The sequence below is a fragment of the Synchiropus splendidus genome, chromosome 19 (genome assembly GCF_027744825.2).
Source record: "Synchiropus splendidus isolate RoL2022-P1 chromosome 19, RoL_Sspl_1.0, whole genome shotgun sequence".
In the NCBI taxonomy this organism is placed as follows: domain Eukaryota; kingdom Metazoa; phylum Chordata; class Actinopteri; order Syngnathiformes; family Callionymidae; genus Synchiropus; species Synchiropus splendidus.
The window spans coordinates 15,840,710-15,863,699 of NC_071352.1; the positions used below are offsets into that span (position 1 = coordinate 15,840,710).

Sequence of the window (22,990 nt, forward strand, 5' to 3'; positions counted from 1 at the left end):
TTTGTTAGTGTGGAAAGGGGTTTTATTCATGAAATTGATTGTAATAAATAACAATATTTAAGAAAAATATTTATCCAAATAATCGGGTAAAATGTGACGAGGAAATGGAAGCACTTACAAGGAGAAAGTAACAAAAAATGTTGGTGGTGACAATACAGACTGAAAGTGGTTGAATATATGTGTCAAAAGGGGAAAATAATGGACTTTGATGAGAGAAGCTTGATATGATTTGGAATTTGACCTTCCAATATCAATCAGATCACAAATGTTGAAGGGAATTGCTCGTGAGAACTGGTCATGTGAACGCAGCCACTGTGGTCCGGTGGGCGATCTGCGAAACTTCTTTTTTCCAAGGTGATGCGTCTTCACAGCTGTTGTTGATGCTTCAGTTCACGCAGATCGTGACGGACGACCCAGGTTGCATTTTATTATGAGGACAAACAGACGCTCCTGGACTCAACACACATGCAGGTGTGTGGTCATGTACATGGGTTTCGCTCCGCACCCTTTAAGTGCCAAACATCGGTCATGTCTGCGAGTGTGGTTTGTGTTGCACTTCCTCAGCCAGAGTGTGAATTGTCTAGGTCACGTCACCAGCTCCGGTACTCTCAAACTGATGCTGTGTTTGCAATAAACCTCAGTCACTGATTCTACATGGTCTGGGTCCGTCGCCTTTGCCCTCGGGTTCCACTCACCCACAAAAACGTGGCCGACAGTCATCGTCACTGGACGACAGATGCTCCTCGAATATAAGAAGAGACTCTATTTAGTAAACACCTCTGTGACCTCAACAGCTTCTACTTATTCTACTGACTTTTGTTGAATACAAATGCAACATTTTTATGAGAGAAAGGGTCAAAGTAGAAAAATTACCGGAGTTTTTGTTTGTTTTTATTAAAATCAGCTCTAATTGTCATGAAAAACAAGAACAACGTCAGAATAAAAAGATGGTATAAATAACACAACCTAACCTCTGACAAACTGGACGGATATCTAGATGTAACAAAAAATCCGACTTTTCAGCCAAGCGTCTCTTACAAGTTAAATAATTATGGTGAGGTTTTTTTGTTGGTTGACCTGGGTGAAAATGTAAGTTTATTTTTTCAAGAAAATATCGTCGTACATAACTTTATTTATAGTATTCTATATATAATTTTTAATCTCATTCCATCTATCAAATCTAATGACCTCGACTTCCGTTGACTTCAAATGACTTGCCGCGGATGTTTCGACTGCGCTTTTGAACCTGAACTACGGTACTAAATGTGCCTGCGGATGACGTCACCGCTGAGGCCATCACGCCCATTCAGTCAAAGCGAGAGAAGCCGAAACGCTAATTCAAATTCCCCGGACTGGCGGAGACTGGTGGCTGCCGTGCTGAGTTGGAGCTTCGAACTAGCAATTAAAGCCCGCTCGCTCAACTTGCGCGACAACTTGAGCACATTTCGGACACGGTTTCCTCGCTTTGGCGGTCAAGTTGAAGCAGTTTAGGTGAGTGATGCTGCTCCGTGAACGCACCACGGGTGAGAACTCGTCAAGTTTTGGAATTGAAATGGAGAATTGAACGCAACAGTTGGACCGTTGGGTCGTTACATCACGAGTTTGTGCTCCTCAACAATGACGCTTTAGTCTCGTCGTTCCTTTTCCGCTTGTTTACGTTCCATGACCGCTTTCCTGGCGTCGGTGTTTCGTGCGCGCGCGCGCGGACGTGTGCGCGAGGGAGAAAGTGTCCTCATGAGCCCTGTTATTGCTCCACACAGCGAAAAATGTTTACATGTCTACAGCACAGAAATCCCTCCCAGCGTTACGTAGTTTTCCCTCCCAACGCAAGTTGTTCATTTAAAACCAGGAAGTGAAAATGGACTCGCTATAAAGGAAAGTGTCTCGCATGTTCCGTGAAAACGTCTCAGGAACAAGATGTTCCGTCTCCAAACAAATGCCCAACTTTCCTCGCAGCGATTCATTTGTGTTGCTCTTCTATGGGGAACGTCAGTGCATCCTGGCGTCCACAGTCTTTGTGGCCTGAGATCTTTCTCCTGCCATGAGTCAGCGCTTAGTGACAGCACCAGTGATGCAGTCCACGTGACTGTGTTTTCTTGTTGGCACATTCATTCCCTGACCTGTGGAAGTATGGTGGATCAGACGCGGAGTCGATCCACGCGGCCCTTCATCTTGGAAGTCCGGTGCTTCACTTAGAGCAGTGTGTGTGCCGAGTGCCCACTGCCCTAGGACACAGCTGAACTTCGACATGAATGATGTGGCTGTCGGAGCTTTTACTGTTGCCATAATGGCCACGGTGCGTCTTTACGACCCTCTTACAGTGGAGAGAACCAGTTTGCTTTGCGGCCTGGTATCTGCTTGTGCAACATGATCCCAGTCAATAACCGCGGGGAGTCGCCTGGAGGCAGTAAAAGAAAAAAGGAAAGCAACAGAGCAGGTGCTCTGAAAAAGATGTTGTATCAACACTTGGGAGCAGAAACGGCTAATGAACCTTTGACCCATTCGTCTCTGGTCACACTGCGCTCTTGTGCAAATACAGACAGAAAATCTGTTCACATCAAGTGAGAGCTGTGCTGCTTGTTGTTCCTGCTCGGGGCCAAATTCCACCTGAAGAATGACTGGAATGACTTATGAGTGTGTCTCGTCACTCAGGGTGGTGCTTCAGTAGTGAGTCCGACAGGTCGCCTCCTGACACGCGCCAACCAGGCAAGTCGTAGAACAATAAAAGCAGCTCCTCCAGGCGTGGAAAACACAACTGTCGCGCCGACTCAGACGTGTCCTGCCAACCGTCTTATCAGGTCAGGTCAGGCGCTATTTTCATTCAGCAAAAATGCTGTTGTGCTTTGATGCTGTGTTCACCTCAGTAGTTGAAATTTCATTTCATGAGGTCTGCAACACACTCAGACAACCTGGAAACATCGCAGTGCAGAAGAGAGGTTTTTGGGCCTCTTCATTTCATCTTGATGAAGAAACCCGAAGGAGACTTGGGATTCTAGCCAGCACTGCAGATGTGTGAGTTGATGTTCAATCCCAATGCTGAACTAAAGTTCTCCTTGAAGGATCAAAGGAACCATTATTTTTTTAATGAGCTGCTGGCAGTTTCACTGTGTTTACTTCAATTTGTTGAACTCCAGTAGCCCAAAACTCTTTTTTTTTTTTGTATTTTTGTATTGAGTCCAAGAATCAAAACATTGGCTTCATGTTTTGAGCCACAGACGCGTTGGTGGCAGTACCAGCTGCCAGAAGCCGCCGCCGTGTTTTGAAGCCTCAAGGGATCTAATTTTCTCGCGACGACGAAGGTCCTCGCGGCGAAGGACACTGCCGGCGTGGTGAGCACTCAGCTCGTGGGCTCCATTGACGCAGGGCGGGTGAATCATCCCATTGAAGGGCGCGCTCCGCTGTTGGCCTTGCACATGCGGGTCCTCCGCCCACGCTGACTTTGTTACCCAGGCAGCGGCACACAAAAGAGTGGCAGTGTTTAAGGTCCATGCTTTCTTCTGCTCTCTTTGTGACGCTGAGTTTTATCTTGGAGAACCTGTTGTCCCATCAACCTGGGGCTCTCTGTATGATCCATTTATTGCACAATTTCTGATGAGTTGTAAAGAAAGACATTTAAAATGGAAGCAGCGACTCATGATGTCTCTGGTGGATGCCCTGAAGCAGACGTTCTCTCGTCTCAGCAGCGTCCGATTGCAGTCAGTTTTGCTGGAGGATGTGAGGAACAGGATGAACATGTTCTTTGAAACTCCCGGCTCTTGTGCCCCTGGTGTTCCCCTGTAGTGCAGCAGGTTGGTCTGGCAGGACGTGAGCTGAAGGAGGGGCTTCCTGTGCTGGGACACAGCTCTGCAGTGAGTCAATTCCAGACCTCACTGGTCTGTAGCGCATGGAATAAATCCATTACTGAAAGGAAATTTTGTCAACATTTTGTTGTGTTGTGCGATTGTTATGCTGCACAATAAGTTCATCAAAAACGGTTCAGGAGGTTGGAGATTCTGGCAGAGATGCACCAGCCAACAGGAAAGCCTCTTGTAAAGACTCCTCACACGAGTCTCTACAGCCTCAGGAGGAACACTGTCATGTCAGGTCCGACCCGGGGGCTCCTCCCAGCTGATCAGCTCACACCGAAGGCTTCCTTTAACCGCCATTCATGGACTATAAGCGCAGCACATGGTTGAGTTCGAGGACCATGTTCAGAGGTGAACCACGAAGCTTTCCACAGCTGCACCTGTGGCTTATATCCAGCCAGAAACAGCTTATTTTTGTGCTGCAGCTTGACTGATGTTTTTAGGACTGAGTCTCTTCGGAAAACAGAACAGCCTGAAAGTCTTCCTCAAGCTCCGGACGAGGTCCGTGGATCTTCACCAGGACCATGTTGAGCTCAGACCGGGCTCCTACAGAACTCCGATGTTTGAATGACCCGCTGCTGGGTTTGGATCTACTGTGTCAGCTGGGTCTCTGGAGGGTTCAGTCCCTTCATGGAAAGTTCCATAGGACACTGGTTTGATGTGTGAGACAAAGAGACACAATATAAAGAAAAGCTGCTTTTAGTTGTTCACCGCAGCTGTTGTTGTTCTCTTCGCGAGTGTAAAGAGCATCTGTGTATCTGTGAGCTGGTGAAAATGTTCTGACAACGGATAGGACTCATGCAGAAGCAACAGTTGGGTGTGTGAGGTTAGGAAGTGTGCTATCACACCTGTCCTCTCGTCTTATCAAGCTGCCGCCTATTTTAAGGCTGCACTTGTTTGTACACATCTGGGGTCGGAATGAATTTTGTGTCTTGTTTCAAGTGGCAGAAGTGAGTAAACAAGTCACTGACCCGTCAAGTGAGAAGGTTGGACGTGACCAAATGTGGAAGGCTGTTGAACAACAAGCGAGTCAAGAGTTGGCTGAAAGCCAGCAGCCGGGTCAGTGTAGCTAAATGAGCTTGTCGAGTCCGAGTCGCTAACTAGTGGATGACTTGGAAGGAAGTCAGGGTTGTGGCTGAGCCAGTTGTCATGGTCTGCATCTGTCTAGTTCTGATGTCAGTGACAGTTGACCAGCCCATGAAGGGTCACATGACCAACATGTTGGAGCCTCGCTTTGTCTTCTCTGGGGTCCAGCGGCCCTCAGAGCGACGTGTGGAACGTGACTCTCTCAGTCCAGACCGACCAGATCACATCAGCGCGCTGCTCCCCCTCAGTGAAATCAAATCAAGCGTGCGTGTGCGTGCGCGTGGCCCTGACACAGCCAGAGTGTTATTGTTCTGCGAGCGCTGAACTAGAGAGTCAGAGTCCTCTGTGATGTGAGACACGACACACGCACGACTCTTCGGTTGCGAGTCTGAACCTGTGTGGATGGTCATGTGATCCATTTTGTCCGCTGTCATCTCTCAGCCAGAAGTGTGCATCACACCTTTCGCCTGACTCACAGGAGCAATGCTGGTCATTGTCGAAATTGGCGTTGCCGTGGCGACGGCACGTCACCAGCAGGTCGTTGATCCTGCGATTGTTTTGCAGGGTCACGACCGCTCAATGTTGTCTCCTCTCCTCCCATCAGGTCACCCACTGTCTCCCCCCCAGAACTCCACCATGTCTTCTGAGCCCATGCCTGTCCAGGGGTCTGGACCTAAGACCCCACCACTGACCTCTACTGGATCTCCAGGTAAGCGCAGCCTTTCCTGGTTCATTTCTTCACTTTCGCTTTATTTCTGTTGGCTCATTTCCTCATTTTATTTTTGTCCCATTGTTTTCTTTTGTCGGTTTAATCCATTTTTTCCCCTATTTTTTTGTATGTTTTGTTATCATCATGAATAGTGTGAGAGCAGGTGTAGTAGTCATGTGACTGTTGCTTCCTGTCAGAGTCTCTGCAGCCTCCAGTCTCCAGACACCGAGACCGCTCCCCGTCCCCCATGAGAGGGTACCTCATCCCCAGCCCCCTGCCCACCCGCAGGAACAGGACCTGCTCAGCGTGAGGAACCCCACCTCCCTCTGGCTCTGCCGGTCACAGCACAGCGCCTCTTTGTTTCTCACTGTCTCTCTGGTGGCTGCAGGACGGCTCGGGCGGCAGAGGGTCCCACGTTCACTGGAGTGTGTAAGTGCTTCTCTCGCTCCAAAGGCCACGGCTTCATCACGCCATCGGAGGGTGGCAGCGACATCTTTGTTCACATCTCAGAGTAAGTGCTCGACTCAATATTGTCTGTCGTGAATATTTATCTCGCTGAAAGTGGTCCATAACTTTTAGTCAATTTAGTCTCTTGTTTTATTTCTGAATGTAACTTGTAGGTCTTGATGTTTGTCCTATATTACCCACAATGCAATGCGAGGCAACGTCTATTTACGCTGCTCATCGGTTAAACACAGGAGATTGTTGTGACGGATACACGCACTGAAATGCTCAATTTATCTGTGTATATTGATGCAGTTGTGGTGTTTTATTGAGCTATGCTAGTTGAAGTTAGCTGTCTGTCAACACGCCAAACTCGGCTGCCCAAATACATGAAACGCACAGAAACACTGATGTTTATGACCGTGTTTCAAGAAGCCATCCGAGGTCCTTGATCCATGACTAAAATAGCGAAGGCGCACTGTTGGCCAAAACACATTTACCGTCATGCATTGCCGCTTTGACAAACCCACGGTCCGCTGCTGCCATCCTGTGGTCTAAAAGGAAACTGACGTTGATTTCCGAACCAAGGTTTGATTCTCAACAGTCGAAGTGGCGGTTGCGGATCAAAGGCTGTGAAAGTGGAATGAAAAATAGTTTTGCTGGTGTGTTCTGTTGTTGCATGGCTGACTGAACCAGAGTTGTGCATCTTTCAGCATCGAGGGCGAGTACGTGCCTGTGGAGGGCGACAAGGTGAGCTACAAGGTCTGTTCAATCCCGCCCAAACACCAGAAGGTGCAGGCCGTGGAAGTCACCATCACCAACCTGAAGCCTGGGAGCACACACGAGACCTGGGCGGGGCAGGTGGTCAGCAGCTGAGCGCGGCACGCCCCGACGCTTCCCTCCCGCCTGAAGTGGCTCACCACAGTTTGGAAAAGGCCAGTTTGAATAGTCGTGGTGCTTTATCATAGGAAAACTTGTAACATCTGTGCCTGAGCTTCTCTCTCGATGCAGTTAGCTACGATCAACTCGCATCAGAGTCTGCCGTGACAAGGTCAGCGAACAGACTCGCGTCACAGATCCCACTGACTGACATCAACGTGTTTGTGATTTGAAGCTGAATAAAGTTTTCAACTGGAGCATCAACGTTTTCATTAACTTGGTGTTTGGATTTGAAACCAGGAGACAAAAACAAGTTCTATTCACTTGTCTGTTGTAGTGAGTCTAACAAACCACCAGGTGGTGCTAACCACCGGTGTAACGAAGATCTTCCTCAGCAGCTGATTTGTTGCCTGGTTCTGACTGAACTCGATGACAAAATCTTCCCGAGCCTTTATTTGTCACGGAGGGTCGCCGAGAAGTTACACAAACACACAAGGCCAGCACAGAGAGGTGAGATGAGGTGATGCCGATCAGTCCGCATCAAAAACGGCTCCATCAGTTTTGCCCCTCCCGCTGAGAACAATGGACTCTGACTCGGTGGTGATCAACAGTGACGAGGATCAGCCCCGTCCTATTGTATTGTAAAATGTAAAGTATTCAACATGAACTGTCTTGTCAAACAAAAGAAAGCTAAAAGTTGGAATTTTATAAAAAAAATATTTCTGGAATCCTCCCAAAAAATCTCACTTCACAGTTAAAATAGTAAGAATAATTTATTATTATGATAGATTATTTGTTGTTATAACGAGAAAGAGAGCAAAAATATGAATGCTGTTTTAAGGGTAAATAAAACGATTGGGGTTTTTTTTTTTTTTCATTCAAGATTCCGACTAATAACTTCCTAACAGTCCCAACAGACCCGCGGCTCAGTCGTTCTTCGGAGGTTTTGGACATGTTTCGGACCGCGGAAGTCCAAAGGAAGTTCATGAGAACATGAAATCTACCAAGGCACTGAGACACCTGCGGCCCGGCAACGGATTTGAGGTGCCGGTATTCACTAAAAGGAGGATGAAGATGAAAGTGAAGAGAAAAGATGGGAGAAGGCTTGAGTGAAGTTTGGAGGAGAGGGAAGGCGCAAGATGAGGAGGAGGAGAAGAGCGATGGAAGAAAACAGATGATGGGAGGAGGAGGAGGAGGAGGAGGAGCAGAGGGAGGCAGTCTGCGAGCTCGCGGGAGGAATCAGCAGCAGCAGCAGCTGAGACAATGGACTGATCCGCACCGAAGCGCCAGCCTCGCTCTGTCAAACTGGAAAATAAGGTGAGAATCCTCGGAGCCGCTTACAGCTTTTCGACTCCGAGTCAGCGTCAATCGCGGCGTTTGTGTGAGAAGCAGCAAATCTGCAGGAAGGAAGCGACGCAGCGGCAGCGGGTGACCGTGCGGGGCCTTCACGGCGGCCGCTGGGTCCTAAACCTGCCGGCCGGCCGCACGCCATCACTGCTCACCAGCGATGCACTCAAACATCCACCGTTCTTCCCCGACTCAAAGCCAGCGGACCGAGATCCCGTCCTGCTGTTTCCACTGGGAGCCGAACTGCGTTGCAAATGTCGCCATTTTAGAGGAGTGTTTACAGCAGTTGGCATGTCATCACATGTAATTCTCAGACTCTAGCCAATAAACAACGGTTAAATCTCAACAATACATCGGCTTTTTTACATCCCGATTCGGGTATTGACATGTAGCAATTAGCTCTGGCTATTAAAAACATCTGGTTTATTTGTCATTTTACAAATGGCTGCTGTTTTCCAGAAAACGTTGTGTTTTCAAGTGGAGTTTGGGGCATATTTGCCAGCGCATTTTTTGCGTCATTGTTATTTATCATCGCGAATCGCACTTTCGACAGGATTTTCGAGACATATTCTATCGTAGTGGCACTTGATTTAAGTACATCCCCAAGTATCAATGAAGTATAAATCTCTTGCAGAGATTCATTGATCTACGTGGCGAAATGAATCAAATATTTGGCAGTAACAGCAACATTTGCTTTCTAATGTCATGTATCTTATTGCTATGACGAGTTATTGATGGTTTATTTGTGTGTATGACCTGAGTTGCGTGTGTGAGTTGTTGACGAGGAGGCGACAGGAAAACAAAAACACGGTGTTTTGAATGCATCTTGACTGCAATGGCACAATCTGACGCACGCGTTGTCAGTTGTATATTGCCGTCGGTTGTGTTTATATAGCATCGTTATGCAGCAAATCTCGGGGCTGTGTTTTGTGGATGAACATTGCTCATTCAGTTTAGGTGCGTTTTCCCCAGTAAAAGCCCTTTAATGAGGATTATTCCCTCCCCGTGTTGACGGCTGACGCAGGAAGAGGCAACGTCGCTGTCACTCAGGTTGTTTTGCTGAACCGTCATGAACCGTCGTTCGCTCATAATTCCGCCTGTTTTCGACGGAGTTCGGCGCGGTGGTGGAGGAAGCCCGAGTTCTGGGCCTGAGTTTCCTGCACAGATGCGGATTGTTGTGCGAATAGACGGGAGTCATTGTGCTGCCATACTGTGCCTTCTGTGTTTTCGGGTTCAAGGATGCTGCACTTCGAGGCTGCAGACACTCAGAATACGCATGTGCGTGGACGTTTCCGTCGGACTTCACCTCCTTCAGGGGGTCGGTGCGATTGATCAGACGTAGATCACCATCGCGGGGCTGCCTTGCTTTGTTTTTTTTTTGTGATTTTAATATAGTCGAATACAATTTAACGTTGACATAATTGTATGTTTTATTTTATTTTATTTTTTTAAACTCCGGAACTATACTACTGTTGTTTCAACACGGACTGTTGTTCTTGCTACACCTGAGCACCGCAAGAGACCGATTTAAAGTTTGGAAAACGTTGTCTGATCAAATGTGAGATACCCTAGAATAGTTTATTTGAAACGATTTGCCTCACTCGCAGCGGAACTCAGTCGATCAACCACGTCATAAACAGTCGACAGTGGCAAGTCAGTGAATTTTTTTTTCTATTGACACAGTGATACCAAATACACATTCTTTTCCACTCATGAAAACAAGGTGATTCAGTCATTGTAAATGTTGCACGATATCGAAACTACAGCCAGTATTTTTTTAATCTGTACTGTCAATTGCTCTTTTAATTTGTGCGCTTTTTTATGTAATATTTGCGTCATAGATTTTCCTGAACAACTACTCAGTGTGTGGGTGAAACTTAGTGGCCACTGTGATATTGACATATAATGGTGACATGCTTGTGAAAACAGATGGTCAGATAAACCCTCTGATGCACTTAGATTAGATAATATTTGCAACATGTTTCATTCCGTAAACGTGGCCTAAGCGATGACTTGGTGGAGTCAGTGGAGCCACAGCACAGAAACCCGCCATGACTGTTCTCACTTTCACTTTTTCTCCCTAAAGTCAAACACGAGCTTCGTCCTCATGGAGAAGAATGTGTTTTTGCTGCTGGCAGGCGTGTAGCGACAAGTGTACCGTTAAATCAGTGCTGCGATGTTGGCAGCTTCCAGAGTCAACAAAGACTCAGTTGACAGGAGAGTGAAGGTGTTGGAGACTCACAGCTGTGTTGGTTGGTGGCTGGCTGTCTTGCTGCCCTGCTGGTCGGAAGTCATTTTCTGAAGTGACTACATGACGCACAAGTCAAACTGTTGCCCAACTCTGAGTCTCTGCAGGTCGACAGGGCGTCAACTGTGTTGCTATTTTTATCCGAGGTTGCAAAACAATCATTCTGTCTCTGCCATATTAAAGAAAAAAAGCCACATTTGAATTTTTCAGCTGACACATGACTGGCGGCCATTACGCTTCCGCATGTTTGTATAATTTTTGTTCTTGTGTTTTGCTTTTTTGTGAATAAGTACATTGAAATAGGAATGATGTGTCTGTGCTCAAGTTTGTTCTCTGAAGGTCTGTGACGGATTTCCTCACATGACTGTCGGAGAATCGCCTGTTTGGCAACACTGTATCACAAGATCAGTGTGTGCCTGTGTTTGTGTAATCCTTCACTAAATATAGACTACTAGTTTCTTTAGAAATTATTTCATCCTGTATGTAGCTAAATATTCCTAGCGTCGGCAGCTTCGGCGGTGAAGTCATGGGTGCATTTCCTGAAGCAGCTGATCAATAATTTTAATTGTTTCCCTTGTTGCCACGGAGACTAGCCAGAAGTGTCCGTTTTCCAGCTTCAAACATATCGGGGAATGAGTTTAAGTAATTAAGATTATGACCAGGGAGCTGCCAGACAAGCAGCAACTACCTCAGGCCTTTATTTTGAAGCATAAGATGCCAGATGTTCACTTCCTGTTTCCTGCATTTGACTGAATTTTGACATTGTTTCTTCTTAAATTAATCTTTTTCATGAAAAGATTTATGTTTTACCTTCTGCCTGTTTTTTTTTTACCACGTTATTTTATTGAGTTTGTGCTCATGATTGTAATTGACTGACCCTCATCATCTAAGTCTCAGAGGCAGCTATGAATCAGCCTTCGTCATCACTGTAATGAGATTATATCGACTCTGCTGCTGAGACTGAGGCTTTGGGTGGTTGTTATTTCATGCCCTGTTTGTTTGCTGCCAAACAAAAAAAACCATAATATTGGTGTTTAAATCTTCCTAAATATTTCTCGTGATGTAAAGGTCACATGATACAGAATCCTATTGTTTGGTGCAGGAGGTGACCGAAGGCTCCGACATGCTGCCGCCTTTGTCTCCAGTAGACTTTTGACTCGTCCAGCATGATGAAGACTGAACCTCCCGCGGCCACCGGGGGCAGCGGCGCCTCCGGTGGTGGGAGCGCCAGCAGCGGAGCGAGTGCCAACCTGCGGAGTCCCTCTCCACATCGTAACGCTTATGAAGCAGGACTGGCAGCGCTGAAGAAAGCCACCGACCACCTCAACAGCGCCGCTAACGGAAGCTATGACCCGTCCTCCAAGCCGGCGCTGTTGCCCCGGCCCACTGGGCGGGGGCGGAAATACGGGTCGAACGTTCACCGCATCAAGAACATGTTCATGCAGATGCAGTCGCCCGGGGACGAGGAGGACGGAGCCAAAGAGATCGGTAAAGTTATCACACCGAATTTTAGTGAGCTAAAACCCATCTCCAGTGTCAGATTCAGGTGCAGCAAATGTTTAGCATGACAGTTTCACTTTGCTGTTGTCAGGTAAAGATCAGGCGCTCAAACTGTCGCTGCCGAGGGCGTCCAGCCTCAACGAGAACGTGGACCACAGTGCCCTCTTGAAGCTCGGAGGCACCGTCTCAGAGCGGGTCAACCGATTCGACACCAAAACGGGAGTCGAAGGGTCGTCGGGCGGGTTTTCCAAACTGCAGGAAACCCGGCGGATCTTCGAGCAGCGGACGTTGCAGGTCAGGAACCACGCCATGGTCACATGGCTCACAGATCAGTGGTGACCCGTTGCAGCTCTAGCTAGCATGCTTGGTTCCATGAGAATAATGACCACAATCCTTCCTGCAGGAGAAGCAAGCCACCAATCGCATCTTGCTAAAAAAAGAACGCGCTTCGGGATTCCAGGACAGTCGACTGGACGTTGTTGCACGTTTCAACGGTTCTACCGAGGCTTTGGACCGGCTAGATGACCCCCCCGCGCCCATCCCCGCCCCTGTTCCAGCATCCACCGCCCCTATTGTCCCCAGTGAGGCCGTCAGTCCAACCGTCAGTCAGCTCAGTGCTGCGTTCGAGAAGGGCGGTGTGCAGAAGAGCCTCCCAAACCGCCGGTCCGGTCCAGCCCTCGCACCGAAGCCCAAACCTCCAGCCAAAACTGGCCTGGCAGGAAAGACGGTAAGCAGAAAAGCTTCATCAGTTGGTAGCGTATTTCCGTGATGAAACTTATTCTGGTGTGAGTCTTTGCTACCTGAGAACCATGTTCAAAGTCTCTCCATCGTTCAGGTCCCTCCAGGTGAGGGGAACCAGGAGCTGGCATCCTCGCTGGATGAGACCGATTCGAGCATCGGAGGAGCAGCAGTAACAAGTGAAGAGACTGAGGAGCACAATGGAGAACTGACGTCCACGAGCACCCACTCTTCATTGTCCCCAGTGCCTGTTATACCTTCTCCTTCAGAGACCAAACTAGAGTCGGTCCAGCCAGCAGCGACTGAAGACAGGGGGTCCAGTACGGTGGCAGACACCAGTGCGGTTGTTGACGCCAGCAAGGAGGACGGGGAGCAGCGGGTGCAGGCCGAGATTCACACCGCGCTGGAGAACGGAGAGAAAGAGCCTCCAGGTTCATCCCCAGACGAGAGACAAGCTGATGCTCAGAGGAGCACCGAGGAAGAGGAGGACGGCTCCAGGAAGGAGGACTACTCAGAGGGCGACCTGGTGGATATCAGCGCGTACAGCGGGATCGGGGAGGAGGACTCTGGGGGCAGTCAGCTGGACGATGAAGACGACGAGGAAGATGAGGAAGCATACCAGCCGGAGAGCAGCTGCTCAGAAATGGCCGGTCTGCCTGAGGAGGAGGACCCGGTGCCGCCCAACAGGAAAATCCGCTTCAGCTGCGACCCCATCAAGGTGACCTTGTCTTTACCTTTTCACTGCCAACATCATCAATGCCCTGCTTCACACATGCTCGTGACCCCTTGCCTGACATCACGCCAGATCCCTGGCAGCAGCAGCATCTCACTTCTTGGACCACAGTTGGGACACGATACACATGATTCATGGTTACCAATGAGGTCAGCTGCTGCAGGTTGATACCTCAGATGTTGGGTTTTGATGTCGTCGTCCCAATGCATTTCATGACATGTATCTTATGAGAGGTACCCTGAGTCATATGGTGGCAATACATAACCTCGATACTCGAATGACGACGCATGCCTCGATATGCAACTCATGATACATACCTCAAAAGGCACCTCTGGATTTATACGTCAAGATACCTACTCTAGTGTCAAAAGTACCTCATCACATGGGTCACATGACTCACAAGACACATCTCAATGTACAGGGATGATACATACCTTGGTTTAAAAGGGACCTCATCACATGGGTCACCGTACGTATCTTGACCTGTGTACTTACCTTGGCTATGAGTCATGTCCCTTGAAACCTGGGAACGTATTAACGCTGGAGTATCGATTTACTACCATGTAATAGAGCGGCCAATCAGAGCAGTGCTGAGTTTGATGTCACAGCTAATGAAAGGGAGGCGACAGTTGGATTACTGCCAGTTAAGCGGCTGGGCATTGTCCAAAAATTCAATGACTGCTGCTTGAATATTCATATTTCAGGACTGTCACAGTCTTAATTAAGATGTTGTGTTTTTAATTAGCACACAAACCATGTCGTTAATTAGATTGTGACGCCAGGGGAGCTGAATGGAGTGTGCACGCGTGTGTGTGTGTCTCGGAGCTCGAATGAGATTAAGAGTATGGAAATGAGCGAGAAGACTCTGCGACTTCCTCTTTCAGCAGCGTTTTGCTCTCGAGTCACACTCTCTCTCTCTCACACACACACACACACACACACACACACACACTGAGTGCTTTGATTCCACCGCAGCATTTCCTGCTGACTGGCTGGAACGTTGTTTTTAAAAGAAGCCGCTCTGGAAGCTCTCACGGCTGAATGAGTGTGTGGGTTGTGAAACCTGTCAACACACGTCGCACGACAGCAGCAGAGCTCTTCCACTGCATGTGAGGGTGTCTGAGAGCATGATGTGAAGGTAGTTCGCCGGAAGGAGCCACTGACTTCAACAGACAAACGGAAGCGATGACTTGCATGACGGTCGGGGGGGGGGCAGTGCCTCAGGTTATGAAGCATGACTCTGTTGATGGGTTTGTTTATGTTTAAGTAGTTTTGTGCAACTTGATTGTGGGTCACCAGGCATGACTTGTTGGTCAAGTCACCATCCGTAGCCGAGTTTGACACAGGTTACGGGTCCACTTTGTGGGTCTGGTTAACGTGTGAGACATGAGGTGTCATAACATAGACACTGTCCCAACCTGATGACCCCACAAGGGTCGGCCCCTCCCCATCAAAGCAACTGGTGTGGACCACTTCAGACCTTTGACACCGTTGCATCACCTCCACAGACTTGTATGTGAACACGTCCCTCCACGGTGGTCCCCACTCATGACTTGATCACGAGTGAGGACACGTTTATTTCAGCTGTCGAGTCAGAGGCAGAAAAACACACATTCTTCTAGTCCTCTGACGTCAGCAGCCGCTGACCTCGCTCACCACAGAGCAGCTATTTCAGCAGCGCTGTGGCTGCATGCATGGCTTCTGTGACAGAGCTGGTGATATACTGGGCACACACACACACGAGGGGGGGTCACCGCCATGGCAGCGTCAGGTGTACACGTCCTGTGCTTCATTGATCCGCTTGTTTTTTTTGGCTGAGAAAAGGGCTCAAATGTCATCAGTGCACAAAAGATGTTTTCAGCCCTCAGTTCTCTCAGTGGAGACAGTTTAGTTCACACACACAAGGATTCTGAGAGGACAAAAGATGTTCTTGAGTGTGGACAAGACACTCTTGAGGCAGCATGGAGCAGAAAACAGACAGATTTCTGGGCAAAAACGCAGTCATGGTTGATAAAAAAAGATCAGCTTTGAGTGTTTTTGTGCAACAGGAGGCAGTTTCGTGCACATGAGAGAGTACTGAGGGTAGGTTTAGGCGCACTGTGCAAGGCAGGATTGAGCAGTAATGCTGAGGCACAAAAAAGACATTTTCAGTGCACAAAACTGCTTGTTTGTAAAATAATTCATAGCACACATTTAAAAAAATATGTGGTTTTGAAACAAAAAATCTTCTCTGGCCTCAGTGGTCAGAATCATGTTTAACAACCATCCACCACTTGGAAAAACAAACTTACTTAAACAACAAATCGAATGATTTATTTTTTTCAGTATATTGGCGAGAGCTGGTCCGCGCCGACGCAGGCGAGCATCTGGGGCGTGCTACTTTACATTCACATGCACCTGAAGGCATCGTTTGCGCTGCAGAGCACAAGCTGTGAACAAAGTCGTCCCTGTGTGGCTGCAGAGTGTGTTTGTTTTCACACTCTGACACACACGACCAGAGTCTGTGGTCAGTCACCTGATGCTGTAAAGACGTTTTTACCACGTTACGTGACGGTTCAGAAAACTGAATTATTCCCTGGATGTAATGCATGTCAACAGCTAACTCCGATGACTGGAGAGAAGATTGGACGACGACACCTGTATGATGCGGTTAACAGCCGCGCTAAGCTAGCATGTAGCCGAGTAGCTCGATGTGATGTGATGTAATGTGAGTGTGGGAAACCGTCTCTTATCGGCGCCTAGCTCTTGTTGTGGCATGTTTGGAAAGTAGCTCTCACAATATACCGTCTGAGAAAGAGTCCTCCTGCAGTCAGGGGGCGCTGTCCTTTTCACTTCAAGATGAAAGTAAGTCAGAGGAAGCTCTTTTCGGACTGTCGTGAACAAAGACGCGAGGTGACTTGAGTGACCTTCAATGACATTGTTTACATCTAATCTGACAAAGACTTTGTCAGATGAGATTATCAGAGATTAAACATCAACTTCCTGCTGCTGCTCCCTGATACTCAAAAGCTTTGTGTGTATGTTTAAGTCTATCGATTGTCTGTCGGTTTATGTTGACACACTCACACACACTCAGGGTTGCTCAACAGGAAGGAAATGTGACAACAGGAAACTGTTTAACAATCAAGGTCTGTGTGTGTGCGTGCGTGTGTGTGTGTGCGTGTGTGTGTGTGTCTGTGTGTGTGCGTGTGCGTGTGCTGAAGTCGTCCAGCGAGTGTGGTGCTCTGGCTGTGAATGTCTCTTGTGTGTTTACATGCAAAGGCTGCCAGTGTGTTTGTGTTCCACTTTCCTCTGCACTTTAAAAGGTGTGTGTTTATGTCAAAGGTGTGCGAGTCTGATCCTGTCTGTGGTGTGAAAGTGTGAGTGCAAGTCTCTTCTTGTGTGTCTCTCTGAGGACATTAGCTGCAGCGTGAAAGCATTACAACCAACATCCTCCTACACAGCTGCACCTCTTCGGCCTCATCACTGTACATCTCACACACACACACACATTAGCATATCCAGCAGACAGCACCGAGAGCGGTGTCGCTGCCAGACTTGTACTGGACAGCTCTGGTTCCCATGGTTACCTGATGGTGTGACCACAGAGCTGGTCACTGAGGAGACTCACTGGGGGTCTGTGAACCCATCCAGTAAACGTGAAATGAGCCAGTGAATGAAGGATCAGTGTTTACTCTGTGCACCAAAACACACAGCCCTGTAGCTTCTAAGTATAATTCAGCTCCTCCCTGACCTTTGACCTCACCCCTCCCTCCTTAAGGTCTTCACCACCTACTCCAACGAGGACTACGACCGCCGAAACGATGACGTCGACCCCATGGCGGCGTCTGCCGAATACGAGCTGGAGAAGAGAGTCGAGAAGCTGGACCTGTTTCCTGTTGAGCTGGAGAAAGGTACGCACGCACACACACACGCGCGCTTCGGTCACGAACTGTCTGTCCACGCTCGACTTCATCATCTGCTTACGGGATTATCTTCTGTGGGATTAGCCAAACTAGCTGCTAATAAGTCTGGAGCTAATGGGTTTGAACCAACAACCCTCCGTTCCTCCAGCCATGCCCACAACCATGTTTATTTTGGTCAGGTGCTTTGTAAACAACATCGTAGTTGTCGCTTGATCTGTACATGTAGTAGCTGATGGTACACCAACAGTGGAAAAGCAAAGTATGTTGAAAGTGCAGTACTTGCAAACTAGACATAAAAGTAGCAGAAGCTGTATACATCATAGATGCAGTAGTAGCTGTTGCCATGTACACTGTGGCAGTACTGGTTGTTGAGATGGATCAGTACTGCTAATCCTCAGAGACACAATAACATGAGTTGTAGTTTCTAAGGGTCTCATGGCAATAGTTTTATTTAGCCGTAGTGAAGCGGATACATTGTTGGACAAGTACTAGTATCATTTAAAATAGTGACACTTTCTATTGAGAAAGTACACATAATATCTGTACTGCATGAGGTAGCTGTCATAGTACTGTATATTGAGCATAAGAGTTGTTGGTACATAGAAGCAGCATTTTTCTTGAAGTAAATTAAATGGGTAGTACTGGACATGACAGTATGAATCATAGTAATTACTTGTGTGTAGACATATATGTGGTGGTAGTACTGTGTAGGGCTGGTACAGGATGAGGTAATATGCATGGTCTTAATGGTGGCATACGAGTAGTAGAGGATTTCATTGTAGTATTACTGTGTGTTACTGTTCTTGGTCGCAGTATACATAGATCTACTGTATATGGGAGTGTACTAACTGTGTGTGTGTGTGTGTGTGTGTGTGTGTGTGTGTGTGTGTGTGTGTGTGTGTGTGTGTGTGTGTGTGTGTGTGTGTGTGTGTGTGTGTGTGTGTGTGTGTGTGTGTGTGTGTGTGTGTGTGTGTGTGTGAGAGCAGACAGCGAGGGTCTGGGCATCAGCATCATCGGCATGGGAGCGGGAGCCGACATGGGTCTGGAGAAGCTCGGGATCTTTGTGAAGACGGTGACGGAGGGCGGCGCCGCCCAGAGGGACGGCAGGTAACACACAGACACACACTTCCTTTCAGAGCTTCCTGTCCGAGAGCCGTGTGGTAGTGATGTCACTGGTGTGACCCAGGATCCAGGTGAACGACCTGATCGTGGAGGTGGACGGGACCAGTCTGGTCGGTGTCACGCAGAGCTTCGCCGCCTCTGTCCTCAGGAACACGTCAGGCACCGTCAGGTCCGTAAGTGCTCGTGTGGCTGCTGTGTCCGGCGCTGACCAGCGTCTCGGCGCCGCAGGTTCATGATCGGGCGAGAGAAGCCGGGCGAGCAGAGCGAGGTGGCCCAGCTGATCCAGCAGACGCTGGAGCAGGAGCGCTGGCAGAGAGAGATGATGGAGCAGAAGTACAAGAAGTACATGGACGAGGACGAGGAGGTGACGTCACTCATGCAGCACTGCCGCCCTCCGCTGGTCACAGCAGGAAGCGCTTAATTCCGACCTCTCCGCAGACGGGGGAATACGCCACAGACGAGGACGAGGAGATCAGCCCCATGTTCCCAAACTCCATCGAGGTCTTTGACCTGGCTGAGAACCAGGACTTGTCTCCGGTGGAGCTGGACCCCGAGAAGCTGACCCACAAATTCAAAGAGGTGTGTGGTGGCATCAGTGGCATCAGATGTGTGTCATGAGTCAGAAGGTCCGACATGTCTGTGTTGTGGTGTTGCAGCTGCAGATCAAACACGCCGTGACTCAGGCCGAGATCCAGCTGCTGAAGAGGAAGGTGAGACTCTGGCGCTGTTTGACCCCGACCACATCTCTGTCTGACCCGCCTCTCTCTGCAGCTCGCACACGCCGAGCAGGACCGGCTGCGCTGGCGGATGGAGCGCGCCCAGTTGGAGCAGAACATCCGGGACAGCAAGGAGCGCATGGAGAAGCTGGAGAGCTACTGGCTGGAGGCTCAGTCGCTCTGCAAGGTGACCCGGCAGCCCACCCCGGCGCCCAGGTGGAGCCTCTCCAACTGACCTGGCTCTGGTTTCAGGCAGTGGATGAGCACCTGAAGGAGACCCAGGCCCAGTACCAGACCCTGGAGAGGAAGTACAGCAAAGCCAAGAGGCTCATCAAGGAGTACCAGCAAAAGTGAGGGCCGAGGGAATCGGCGCCACCGTGAGGGAGAGTCAGGGCTGACGCGATTGTGTCTGTGTCACAGGGAGGCGGAATTTCTGAAGAAGGAGTCGGCTCAGCGTCAAGCTCAGGAGGAGTGCGAGGCCACACACAGGGAGGAGACGGACGACCTGCAGGAGAAGGTGCCTCGAATCACTTCACGAGTCATGGAGGTTGTGTGATGAACATATATCTCTGATGTGTCGCCATATGGAATAAAATCCCAAATATTGAATTAAAACGCTGCTATATTTTATAGTGAGGCATAATTAAGTGTATATTGATATAAATAAAGTTTAAAACAGAATTAAAATTAAAACCAGAAAAAAAAAAATATATATAATATATATTTTTGATCATTTTAAAAACTCTTTTTGGGTAAAAATGCAATTTGTTTGGGTAAAGAAAAAGTCGTAGAAAAATAAGAAAAACTGAAGAATATGAAGGAAATGTATTGAAGATCATTTATAAACAGAAATGTGAAAAAGAGAAAAAAAATCTAAAACAAACTCGTCATCTAATCGGAAGACAATTTTACTAAGTATTAAAAATGGACTCCATCTTTCAGTGATGGCCTCATAAAGTTCACCTTGTTTCCTGACAGATTTCAGACCTGGAGACCAAAGTGGATGCCCTGAAGACCCCCCACCCTTCCTAGACCGCTGCAACACGCCACTTCCTGTCCAGACAGGAAGTGGCGCAGCTCTGCCTTCACTCTCACAGGGATTGTTTCACGCTGATCTTAACTGGAAGGACAAGAAGAACGAGGAGGCGTGTGCGGGAAACCCGAGGCCCTGAACCTGCACCTCCAACATGCCCTCCGTCCTCATCGCGTCTTCCCGTCCATCCAGATCTCCATTTGGGGGCGTCAGGATGAACCCACGCTGTCTGAGGGACGTGTGGGAGACTTGTACTAACTGAAGTCCTCTGAAAACAAGAGTCGCCGACGTGGTCTGTACATATTCGCCACCAAGTCTGGGACGAGCATCTTCTTTTTTGTACCCGCAGTTTTGGCAAACAGGGTGTGAGTCGCCTGATGGGTGTATTTGTTGGTGTTAGCGTGTGTTTACATGCACACGAGGATCCTGAATTCAGGAGAGTCGAGATCAGGGACCCGCTGTCGTGCACTTTGTCCTCACTCAGTCACGACTGGGAGAAAATCCTGCTTCCAGTTGTCAGTGTCATGTCAAATGATTTGAATGGAAAGAGTCACAACAGCGCCCTCATGTGGTTATGGCATACGCTGGAATCCGCCACATCAAAAGTGGTGAAATTTAAATTATTTTTTAAAATCAATCGTATTTATGCATTTTGAGTGTTCTATTTTATATTATTTCACACAGTGTTTTCTCACATGAAATGAGAGTCTCCATTGATAAAATTTAAAAAATACTTACATTATTTTCTCATTACAAAAAGAATATATTCATGTGGTCTTTGAGTGAAAGTTCATGGTTCTTAGTTTCGATTTTAAAACCGCAAGATTGACGTGTTCCTGTGTAAATACGTCCTGCAGTTAGGTTTTAAACCACACGAGGGCGCTGTTGCGTACATTGTCGTGGCCCCAAAGACCTGCTGATTTTCAACCTCCGAAAACAATTGACCGACTAACATTTTTGCCATTGCCGTCTGTAGTTCGAAGCCTTTGCTGTGAACGAGCGTGTGCATGTAAACACACCCCCGGGTCAAAGGGTCCTGTTCCAGTATTATGACTTATAGTGAGCAATACACAACTGAAGGAGACACAATCAGACCCTGAGGTGACTTCAGGAATTCAACACCCGCCAGTGAAGCATCATGGGAAACAAAGTGTTGGCTTTGCTGTTCTATGTTGAAACATTCTGGGGAAATGTCCTTGTTTCTTGGCCTGAAAAACAAAGCTATTTCTGTATTTGCGATTAGCTTTTCGGCAAACGGCGGCATGTGTCACCAGAGGGGATTTTTACGCCAAGCATAGGTTAGCATTCCAGCTGTAGCTTCATTAACACTACCTGGCCAATAGTTGCATGCTAACAATTCAAGACGAATCACCAGCAAATCGCTATCCGCGTACGTGTCTGTGTTGTGGCCTAACACAAGGAAAACTAGAGTTACATCAAACATGCTAATACACAATTTCCAGACAGAAACTTAGCAATGTAAAATATGGTTTTATCAGTATTATGGCAGGTATGGTAAACATCTGCCACCTCCAAATTAAGGTTTGAAATCGTAATTTTGCCACGCCAACAATACATCTGTAAGGTGGGACTTGAAGCAGCATTTACGATAAGTTTTGCCAAATTGAAACGATAGTATTTCACTGCAAAGTGTTGTACAAAACTCGTGTTTCATGGACACAATTTTAAAGTCCAAACATCTGGAATGTTTGTGTCGGAAAAACTAGCCATAAACAGCGGTCGTGGGTGTAGGTCATTATTTTTAATTTGGATGTGAAAACGGGAGTCTTTGCCTTCTTATGCTGCTTTTGCCTGGAGACGCCTTTGATGCTTGCTAGCTGAGACCCCCGTCATCACGTGGCGAGGAAACTCCCTCAACATTTTTCTTGTTCTTTTGTCATTTTCATCATTTCCATTTGTTGCTTTTATTTCAACGCTCAAATCCGTTGAACTAGTCAAATGAATTTCTCGTGGCTCAAAGAACGTATTAAAAATCCCGAATCCGAGCTCAACTTCCAGAAAAACGGACGACTGAATGCTTCCTCAAATTAGACAATCCAGAATAAACTGTTGGGAAATGTAAACACGACCGGAAGACGACGGATTGTAGCACTTGTTCACGCTCCTGTTACAGATTGTAGGTTTGCAGTCGAGGCCTTTCTCTGCTGACACTTTCCCTCGTCACTGTTCAACACTTTCCGCTCACAACTGACGTTTCAATAGAGGGCGCTAGTGCCTTGCTTAACGCCGCCGTAGAGAGGTCGCCTCCTCCGCCTGGAACTCCGAGGTCGCGCGAAGCTCAGGGTGGGAACAAATTAGGGGAAAACCGGTGTGTCGTCATGGAAACGTTCCATCTCATGCAGCTACGGTTTTTAGAATCTAGGAGTCAAAACTGGATGCAAGCAAACGCACTACTGGTGAAACTTTTGTCTGTATGATTCATCGTTGCTCCATCATCCAAATCTCACAGCATTTCTTTGGAGCAAATGTTGTTTTTTATATATAAATCGTAATCTATTGGTTGTTAGAGAAAGACGGTCTTGTGTGGAACAAAAGAAGAGCAGGACAATCTAATGCTCGTGTCTGTTCGCAGAGTGGATGCCATCTTGTTTGTCCAAGCCAACTGCTGTCGGTCAGAAGTATTAAATAAACCTGGAATAAGATGAAGAAAAACCGTTTCATTGA

The 22,990-nt window shown here is 47.8% G+C and overlaps 2 protein-coding genes across 9 annotated transcripts; both read left to right on the forward strand.

Moving 5' to 3' along the window:
• Positions 1 to 1,280: 1,280 nt before the first annotated feature.
• Positions 1,281 to 7,280, forward strand: carhsp1 (calcium regulated heat stable protein 1). 4 transcript variants are annotated; one of them, XR_008413217.1, is made up of 6 exons: positions 2,892 to 3,012; positions 5,536 to 5,640; positions 5,838 to 5,946; positions 6,029 to 6,151; positions 6,798 to 7,019; positions 7,096 to 7,280. XR_008413217.1 is itself a non-coding variant. In XM_053851805.1 (5 exons), the coding sequence occupies exons 2-5, from the start codon at positions 5,568 to 5,570 to the stop codon at positions 6,958 to 6,960; spliced, it is 468 nt and encodes a 155-aa protein (XP_053707780.1). In that variant the 5' UTR covers positions 1,281 to 1,491; positions 5,536 to 5,567; the 3' UTR covers positions 6,961 to 7,239. The 4 variants fall into 4 exon arrangements, 3 of the variants coding, with proteins under 3 accessions (XP_053707780.1, XP_053707781.1, XP_053707779.1); XM_053851805.1 differs by lacking the exon at positions 2,892 to 3,012 and adding an exon at positions 1,281 to 1,491 and having other exon boundaries at positions 6,798 to 7,239; XM_053851806.1 differs by lacking the exon at positions 2,892 to 3,012 and adding an exon at positions 2,681 to 2,798 and having other exon boundaries at positions 6,798 to 7,258.
• An 892-nt stretch (positions 7,281 to 8,172) lies between these two features.
• Positions 8,173 to 22,990, forward strand: LOC128751450 (neurabin-2-like). 5 transcript variants are annotated; one of them, XM_053852456.1, is made up of 15 exons: positions 8,173 to 8,280; positions 11,661 to 12,070; positions 12,150 to 12,352; positions 12,462 to 12,785; positions 12,894 to 13,514; positions 17,290 to 17,422; positions 18,421 to 18,541; positions 18,621 to 18,725; positions 18,785 to 18,920; positions 18,995 to 19,135; positions 19,213 to 19,266; positions 19,328 to 19,459; positions 19,525 to 19,622; positions 19,693 to 19,819; positions 20,251 to 22,990. In XM_053852456.1, the coding sequence occupies exons 2-15, from the start codon at positions 11,725 to 11,727 to the stop codon at positions 20,302 to 20,304; spliced, it is 2,595 nt and encodes an 864-aa protein (XP_053708431.1). In that variant the 5' UTR covers positions 8,173 to 8,280; positions 11,661 to 11,724; the 3' UTR covers positions 20,305 to 22,990. The 5 variants fall into 5 exon arrangements, with proteins under 5 accessions (XP_053708431.1, XP_053708434.1, XP_053708433.1 ...); XM_053852459.1 differs by having other exon boundaries at positions 19,693 to 19,789; XM_053852458.1 differs by having other exon boundaries at positions 11,661 to 12,046.